This window comes from Zingiber officinale, chromosome 3B, assembly GCF_018446385.1.
Source record: "Zingiber officinale cultivar Zhangliang chromosome 3B, Zo_v1.1, whole genome shotgun sequence".
Classification (NCBI taxonomy): domain Eukaryota; kingdom Viridiplantae; phylum Streptophyta; class Magnoliopsida; order Zingiberales; family Zingiberaceae; genus Zingiber; species Zingiber officinale.
The window spans coordinates 16295595-16305489 of record NC_055991.1 but is presented as its reverse complement, the minus strand read 5'-3'; the positions used below and the strand labels follow the sequence as shown (position 1 = coordinate 16305489).

Below are 9895 nucleotides of genomic sequence, written 5' to 3'. Positions count from 1 at the left end.
GGGCAAGGAAGTAAAAGGTCCCGCATTGTGTTATTAGTAATTGGGTATAATTCATCAATATAGAAATTAAAAAATTTACATGTTAAAACAAACTAGAGTTCCTAGATTTTTAAATTGATAAATATTGTACTAAATAAAAATAAACATTTGTATTAATTTTGAAAATAATAATAATAATTGTTTCACATTTATACATTAACTTTTCTTTTATAAGAAAAACTGTTTTTTCCTTTTATCATTTAAAAAAGCTTCTCAAACCTCGCCTGTGAAACATACCAATTATCCACATTTACCTTTCTTATTGCTTCCCTAAAGTAATTTAACTAAATGACAAACTGAAAAGCATTTGAGAATATTAGCACAAAAGATGTTTCATAAACTTGGGCATAGTTTGCATATCATTTTTTTTTTATTTTAAAGATAGTTTATGTAATTCATAAAGAATTACTTCGGAAAGCAAGATGAATGAAGTTGTAGCGATATAAGCTAGCAGGTGAGATTACTCAAACAACTGTAGATTTCAACGCTGACAAGAGCAAGGTTAAACAGAGACAAAACGCAAATGTCTCGAGTGTAAATCTCTAGTTTCTTTTTGAATGGTGCTGACTGAAGAAACAAAAAAAGGTTAAATTCTATGCTGATGCTGAGCCAAACTATGATCATTCTGCACCATTCAATTTTTCATCCACTCTCCTAAGCAACTCGAGCTCATTTCCTTTGAAGGCTTGACCGAGCAAGTAGATACAATGGCACTTCTAACACTTGCCGGACTCTCAATTTCTGGGTGGATTTGTGAGCTTGCCCCACCAGAATTTATATCATTAGAACTGCAATCATTCTGATCATCAGATGCTTTCATATTAACGTCAGGCTTCTGGGATTTTGCATCAACGTTCTCCACTGGTTTGACAGGAAGCTGCTGCATCGGCAATGATGGATCGTAAACTAGCGGACCTGGTTTTAAACTTTCAGACAATATCATTTCACTTTCATGCCTCTCCTTCTCCTTCATACCTCTCTCCTGGTATACCTGCAACAAACGCATAATGTTTCATACGTAGAGGCAATAAGCACCCTTCTGTAAAGTAAGGAGATTTAAATGCATAGTTTCCAAATCTTACAGCTTTCTCAGCTTCACTAAGCCCATTCCAACTAACACTGATGATTCTACTGATTTCTGTGTCTTGCCCTGGATGAAGCGGCAACAGCTTAGCTCGTTGCTCAGCAAAGAAGCAATTATACCCGCCGTTGTCTTGCTTTGCAGGATTCGGATCTAGCATGCTGAGCTTCAACTGATGCTGGTGGTTGCGTGGGCTTGCTAAATTGCCATCATCAGCACAGATAGAAGACAAAGGATCTTGCTCTGCAGTGTGTTCAGGAACATGATAAAGGATACCCTTAAGTTTCTCTGAGCCAACATTAACAGTCACAAAATATCCATGCTCAAATTTCCCATCGATAACTCCAACAACTGGGGTATAAGTTGGCGATGAAAGACCTAGAGTTCAGAAAGAAGATGATCAGTGAATTTCGTCAGCAGCCCAGGTTCTATAAAAAAAATTTAAAATGGTACTTGTCCAAGTATCTTGCTTTGGAACACTTTGGCTTTTTATTTTTGTGGAAACTAGTAGGCACCTAGAAAATTACTCTTTATCAACTTTTCTGTTTTAATTTTTCTTTAACCTAGAGCTTCACGACCAAAGTTGTTAACAAGACTAGTCTCTAAGAAGATAACATAAAGCAAATTCTCATACTAGATTATTGCTAAATGCTGCTAATGTTTACCTGAAGTATTATTACAAAAGTGCCTTCCAAAAAACTCACCATTGTTTCTTCTCCGTTTGCTAGGAGTAGTCAGAGCTTCAGGATATATTTTCAAAGGTTCCAATGACTTCCGAGAAGCAACAGAAGTGGCAGAAGTATTTGAAGGAGCTGCAATATAAGCGCATTATGATAAGCACAAGACAAAAAAGGGTTAAAAAATAGACTTTAATAGTTGACACTTTCACAAAAACAAACCATTTAGAGGGTTCCATCCTTCAGAGCCAAATAAGTATATCTGCTCATAATGATGCAACAAGGATAAATAGTACTTGCGGAGAATAAAAGATGCATTGGTTGCTGTAGATGGAAAACTAAAAGCTGCAGTGACTTCTCTCCACCTCTTCTCTGAAACTACCTGTGATTGGACCATTAAGTTCAAATATGTCACCATCAAAGTCAATTCTTATATGCAAAACATATATATGTGTGACCGCAAACACAGCTTGATGATTATGTGTTTAAATGAGTTGGCATGCACTTGGCATCTAGACAATATTCAAACTGTAAGAAGTTCAATTAGTGTGGACAAATATGCTTGGATTAGTCAAAACCAGATTGAAGGAAGAGCGCAGCTTTTAATAAAATATGTTGCTACCTCTCCTCTTTGGAGCAGAATATGTATTCTTTTTTTTTTTTAAGTTTTCTGCAATGATGAAATTAAATCAAAGATGTAAACTTATGATTGACCATGGCATTCAATTTTGCGCCAGATCATAGCCCAGACATCATAATTGCAATAAAGCATCTGAGGCTTCTACTTGTAGAGTAGCAAACAAGGCAGAATTTATTACAAAAATAATTGACGGTGACCATAGACAAGTTAAGAGGCAAATGTACAGACAAAATTTGGATGTCTTAAGAGAAAAATACTGCTTCATAAATCACAAACCATAACAAACTAAACGAGTCTTGAGTCTGTACTTTTCACATTAGAAGGAGGAAGATTCTCATTCATTCAACTCAATCAAAAGCCATATTCAGCTTTAGGATCAGATAAGTGTTTCAGAAGTGAGTTTGGGTGTATATGCATTATATGATTCCTGTCACTATAAATACAGGTGAAAGTTTTCTCATTTTACAACATGGAGAAAATACAATCAATACAAGTATTACTTATTACCATTTTTAACCTTTTCACTATTCTTAAATTTTTATCAATTCTTGTTTTTTATTGTTCAACAATGACAAAAGCCTCTGAAATATATTTATGCTGCATAGAACATCAACATATTGAGAATGCTCAATTTCAACTAACCAGTGTCTAAGCTTTGTACTGAAGTCAATAGTAATCGAATTTCTTAACTAAAAGTAGTATCATTCTTACTTTTTCAATACCACCTCGAGAAGTTACTTCAACAAATAGCAGATGCAGATCAAGGCCCTTTCCTCCTATAATTGGAACCCTTGTAATAAACAAAGAGGCATTTAATAAAAAAATTTTGAAAAATGGCAAGGTTTTAAAAGGAGCATTCACCTGATTATAGTAACATTTTTTGTAATCATGAAGGCAAGATTGATATGTAAAGCAATTAGCCAAATTGCATTACCACAGAAGATCCCCTGGTTCACTTTAGCAAGAAAGGAAAATGTCTTTTCCTATTGTCCTTAATGTGAAAGAATAAATAGGATAGAAGTTTGGTCCAGTAAGATAATAGGTTAAGCAAAAAATCTCCTTTTACTCTTTTCCATCAATGGTTCTCCTCCCAATTTCTGCTTTTCCTTTCTCAATTCTCTTTGGTATCTAAATAACTACCAATTAACAAGAAAGAAAGAAAAAGAAACTTGGCTTCAGGAGTATGGTTTTCCTTGCAGCAATCTACCACCCAAGTACCAACTTGGCATTGGGTGGACATTGCACACCATAAATTGTGGAGAGCATCCATTTTTCATACTTAATAATTTACATAAGGTCGAGTTTAATGAATTGCAATTCATGTCTCTTTCAAAACATGCTAATTTCATATATGATTTGTTTGTCATGGTTTTAAATCTCTGTCTCTGTCTACATAGGAAAATGTCGCGTTACATTGTTAACACAATTTCAGTAATATTGACCAAAATAGAACTTTTCTAAAAATTCATATGATATTGGCTAAAATTAGCTGACGCAAAACTTTTCTATGACTTATCATTTGAATTTGGTAGCTATCACGAGGAGGAAAGGAAACACTCAAAAAGCAATGGAGGGAAAGAAGAGAGTACTGAAGCACACTACTGACCATGATAAGAATATTCACTTCCCATAACATATTCTTTGTCAAACATAAGAAGACACAAGGAGGATGTGACACTAAAAGGAGAGGGGAGGGGATGAGGAGATGCACCAATTAGAATATTTTCTATTAACTGGAACAAAAGAGAGAAATGTATCCAAATCTTGCATTTATGTACATTACAGTTTGGACTAGTGAAGTCCAACTCTCAGTGGTTAAACATGATACATTTATGCACATACAGAAATCAATTCAAATCCTAGATATCTCAGCAAGATTATTCGATAAGATCTTGAAAATTATGGGATTAATCTCAATAGGATATCACAAGAATCAATGCTTCCATCTAATGCACTACATTTTAATATTAAGAAGCTATATTCACTGATTGAGTTGCTTATTATATGCTTGTAACTTGTTATCTTAAAATTTTAATTCAATTTTTATAATTCCTATAAACTTATATTTAGAAGTAAATATACAAATTGAAGGGGGATTATAGATTAAAAGTCATTTGAGTTAATCTTGAAATGCTTTGTAATGTGCCAAGTGTCAATGCATTACTGAAATTGTTCCATTTTGGTTGGAGACCAAGTCTCCATCATGAAATAATAATCTTAATCTTATTTTTAGTTGAAATAATTTTATACATGTGTACCAGAAAATTACAAGTTTAATGTTTATTTTGAGCCCATTAGGGGCCACAGGGCAAGTTGTCACGGAGAGGAATCAAAATAGATTCTATTATCTACAACTCAATCAGTCACATATTGCTGCTAACACTGGGATTAACTAGTTGTTTGCGAAACGATATAATGCTATCACAAAGTCATACAAAATACACACAATTGTGATGACATTTCAATATCGCATATTTATATTCTATAATAGCTTATCTGCAAAAACTACAACTATTCAAAATGCATTTAAATTTGTAGTCTAATAGTTGAAGGAAATAGCTCTAGATTTCATCTATCATGCTTACATGAGACTGTATTTAATGTTGTTGAGTTTATATTCAATGGTTAAGATAGAAAGAGTTGCATGAGAATGAAGATACTATCGCTATAAACTAAGTGGGAGTACCATAATTGAAATGACAAGTTGGTAGGTGTGGCTATAAAAAAAAATGGTTCAATTAATTATGGGGCCAAGTGAACCTACCAAATTAAACAAAACAAGTAAGAAAATTTTGTTTGTGAAGTGAGAACCATGTCCACACCAAGAAGTTTGATTTCATTTTAACAAGGGTCATTTGATACCACGCTTGAGTAAACCAAAAACCATCATATGCTACAATATAAATGTCTAGGTCCAATGTGTGGATGTCACTTGAAGTCTATAACTAATGTTTATAAATTGTCAGAGGAAGCATCCACACAGAAGTGTTGTGGAATATATATTCAGTTCAGCATCCCTAGAAACAGGTTGATTGGCACTTGTTAGAATAAATAAACAAAGGCAACTAAACAAATGGGGAAAACAAAATAGACAGACCCAAGGACACAACAAGTCAGTGTCTAGCAACAACGAAGTTGGTAATATAAAAATATCCACGCATAACCCGAGCAGCCTTCTATCACCATTTCTCCATGGAAATTAAATACACAGATGATTCCTAAATCTGAGTGCCAAGAGCAAATATAAAAAATAAAAAAAATAAAAACTTTTTGGACTCAGGGTTGCATTCGAATGAAAGAAAAGGCTAAAGAAAGCGCTCACATAAACTTTGTACCCATGTCAGCATGCAGCTTCATCAAGGTCTCCTTGAATAGCTCTGGATCAGCAACCACGTCCTCGTACTTAGCCAATGGCTTAGGGTAAGCGCGATAGTTGGCGGCTTGTTGTGCGTCGAAATCACACTGCGCCACCTCCTTCCTCTTCTCGATGCCCTTATCCTTTTCGGCAGCATCACTCATCTCCATGATTCACCTCTCAATATCTGGAATGCCAACACCGGCGCTCATCAATCGAAACGAAATCAAAATCCGTCGTCGTAAATGACACTTTTGTCACACGGAACCAATTCAAATCGAGGAGGAATTAAACTTAACAATTTCAAACCCTTTTTTTCCCCCAAAAAAAAAAAACAAACAAAGGATTTTGTCTTATCTTATGCCGATCGATGTCATGCTCAAAGAAACCGGCGCGAAAATAATCGAATGATTCCACGATCGTCATCAAAATGGAAGAAGCGTGCATTCCAAGGAGGGAGAGGAATAAAATTTTACTGGGAGAAAATTGACAGATTATTACCATTACCATTACCGAAGGAATGGGAAACGGAATATACGTCAGGGGAAACGAAGACCGAGAAAATAGATGAGATCCATTTTTTTCATGACCGATTAATTGCTAGAATATAATAATAATTATTATTATTTATAGTAGTAAGGTGCTATTTATAATATACAGATACATGGCTTTTAAGGAAACCGTATAGCCACATCAGATGTATCGATAAAAAATAGAAGAAAAAAAAACAAAGAATTACACGAATATAACGCAATCCGATATAATCAAAACCCACGTGAATGAGGTGCTAAGTCATAAGGAACTTCCAATGGGCATAAAATATTTTATTAGGTATCTCATTTCTCTCATGTGAAGGACTTATGTTAATGATAAAATATTCTTCATGATTTTATTTCTAAGAGGACACCAATGATACTTACCATTTAGGATGAACGTTATCCTATTTTACTCCAATAATTCATAAAGAGATGCTCACAAATCCATCTATATATATATATATATACTAATAATAATTTATTATTATTGTTCACATTTGTTTATATAATTTGATAAAAGGCCATTATAACACTACTATTTTAACCATGGATGAATTGGAATGTGGGATGATTTAATGAAAGGTAGTAATATTAAGTATTTTAAGTCATAATAATTTTGAAATAAAAAATTGAGACATTATACTTAAAATCAATATGTGTTGGTTCTATTATATGATAATAAAGGCGATCTTTTTCTATAGACAAATAGATAGCTAGATTTTAGAGAATGATCAAAAATAAATACGACATCATCAGAATTTATTGGATAGTTTACCTAGTGTCCAGTAGGTTTCCCAAACCGGACTATTGTATTGGGATAAAATATTCTCTATGATTTATTTATTTGTATTTAATTGTGGCATCAGAATATTAAATCGTTTGAAATAATGATATCATCCTTTACTCTAATAATAAGTTTCTTAAACAAAATAAAGGCAACTTGACATTCAAAATGAAATTACAATAATTATCTCATAGAGAATCAACATAATTTAATGATTGCGGTTTAAATTGTGAAAGGTTTACATATAAAAAAATATATAAATTTAATTAGCCTCATTGATTAGTCCTGGGATGATCGGTTCGGCCCTAAGAAATTTTTTCATCTTCCACTAGGATAAATCAGAAAGCGCTCGCGATAGGTGGTCAAGAAGTCCAACATCCTTTAGTTGTGTATCCTATTTGGAGAAAAAATTCTTATAAATTTGTCATAGATGGATGATCAATCTGGTTCCACAAAATTTTCCCACCGGCCACTAGGGAAATCAAGAAGTACTTGCGACGGGCAGCCAAGAAATCAAGCATATTTTGATTGTGTGCCCTATTTGGAGAAATTTTTTTTATAAATTTGTTATAATTGGAAATCAAATTACGAATATCTAGATGATAATTTGAATAATTTACCGTTACACCATACTCTCGGAGGTTTGAAAGGTTCACATATGCGCTTGCTACTACTAGTTATGTTGCTAGCTTTATAAAGATGGGAGAGCGGTCAAAATAGTGTTGTGGGAAAATCCTCCATTATAGTTAGGCTTAACTATTATTTTAGATTTGATATATATGTGTATATAATGTGTAAGTAGTTGTATGATTCAACTTGGAGATTGCACAAAGAGTTTAGTGGACTTGATGAGATTGAGTTGTGATAGATCTTGGGAGGATCTTGAAGCTCAAGAGAAGCTCATGGACTTGGTATAGGTGGAGCTTTGCATTGGATGAAGATGGAGCTTGGGAGAAGTTCAATGGACTCGAGGGTAGGGAGCTTGATTTGAGGTTTTGTTTACTTGACTTGACGGCGGGGAGTATGGTGTTAGGGAAATGACTCCTCCATTGTTTTGTGTGTTTTGTAATATGATTTAATTTAGGTGTGTTTTGTGTTCTAACATATGTATTGGGTATGCAAATACTTGGATAGTGCGCATAACAATTGTGTAGATCATGTGCTCGATGGTTAAAGCCCTAGATCAAGTGGACCTTATAGGATTTGTGGATTAGATTACCTGAAATCAAACAGGAAGAATCCAGATAAGAGGTATTCAACATTCAAGTATGAAATTATTTAAAAAAACATCAACATCATTCAAATGTTGAAGAAGAAAGTCTTATTCCTTCAAGCACCAATTCAACATCCAAAGGCTGGCCTAGTCCATTACAAGCTCAATTTGAGCTACAAACCAATGTCTAATACTAAAGTTGAAGCATCATCATACCATAAAGTTGCATTTTATTATGGTACTAAACTACATTAATCCTCTAGTCTAGGAATGCTAGTAGGGTTAATGGACTCAAGATGATGAGTAGGAAGGATATTCACAGTGAATAATTTGTAAACCTGATTGAGATTGATATATTTTGGATAAAAAAAAATGTAACTTTACCATATTAGAGGGGTTCGAGTGTCTTAATAAATCAGAGGAAAAATAGTTAGTCTATCCCTAGAAAATTGACACATCAAATAGGGCTTTGTGTCTAAAAATGGCATAAAATGAGAAACTAGGTTAGTTGGTGCAACATTGATTGATATGCATTAGGATGGCATCTTTTGATTTGTTGTTCAATTACATGAATATACAATAATATCCCCATTGTTAAATCACTTAGTATAGAAAAGCATTTTAAAGAATGAATTTGATATACATTGTGTAAAAGGCGATTCGTTTATTCCAGCATTTTTGTTAGTCTATCTTTAAAAAAAATGATAATTTTAATTAGTCTCATTGACTATCTCTGAGGGTGATCAGTCCGACCCCACAGAAGTTTTCCACAGGTCACTAGGATAAATCGGGAAGCACACGCGATGGTCAGCCCAGAAATCCAGTATCCTTTGATTACGCACCCCATTTGGAGGAAAAATTCCTGTAAATATGTCGTACCTAAGGTTCAAATCACGGGTACCTGGGTGATAACCTGAATATCCTACTATGATATTATTATGGCCCCGAAAACTCCTATCAATCTACTTAGGATCATCGTAAGGAAGGTAAATTAAATTATGATAATTGATGGCCTAGATAGATAGGAGGATGAATTGTTACAAGAATTTATACCTTGCTAGCCTCGACGTTCAAAACACATGCAACATGTTTACTAATTCCATATTAGCTCTTTCAAATTCTACGTCAGAGTATAATTTTAAAATGTTTTTTAAATGAAATTTATTAATTTTAAATAAAAATATGAATATGTTTGTAACATTTTATAAATTTTTAACATTTTTTGTGATATTTTTGAGCTTTCAAAAAAACTAAACTACTTAAATTCATCTAGTTGACGCATATATAGATTTGAGGCAGTCAATGGATAGTCCAATCACATAGAATCACCATTAATTAACTTAAATTGCAGCAGAAAATTGATAATTTTATTTTTTTATAATTTTTTTAACTCCTTCAAAAGTTAATGATTGTTAGGATATTACAACAAGTCTAGAACAATTTTCATCACAATAAAAATTAATTATGTGGATATTTATTTTAAATGCATCATGATTAATTGATACTATTGTATCATTTTACCTTCTTTTCATATTAATATAGTAATTGCATGTGCTGATTGTTTTTTTTA

General features: G+C 33.4%; 1 protein-coding gene across 2 annotated transcripts; it reads right to left on the bottom strand.

The window, feature by feature from the left end:
• Positions 1-505: 505 nt before the first annotated feature.
• LOC122055984 (high mobility group B protein 9-like) lies at positions 506-6267 on the bottom strand. Of its 2 annotated transcripts, none has more exons than XM_042617706.1 (6): positions 5773-6267; positions 3149-3213; positions 2020-2179; positions 1825-1932; positions 1122-1498; positions 506-1030 (listed from the first exon to the last, which is right to left on the bottom strand). In XM_042617706.1, exons 1-6 carry the CDS (start codon positions 5960-5962, stop codon positions 674-676), a joined length of 1257 nt encoding a protein of 418 aa, XP_042473640.1. In that variant the 5' UTR covers positions 5963-6267; the 3' UTR covers positions 506-673. The 2 variants fall into 2 exon arrangements, with proteins under 2 accessions (XP_042473640.1, XP_042473639.1); XM_042617705.1 differs by having other exon boundaries at positions 507-1030; positions 3149-3227; positions 5760-6266.
• Positions 6268-9895: the final 3628 nt, after the last annotated feature.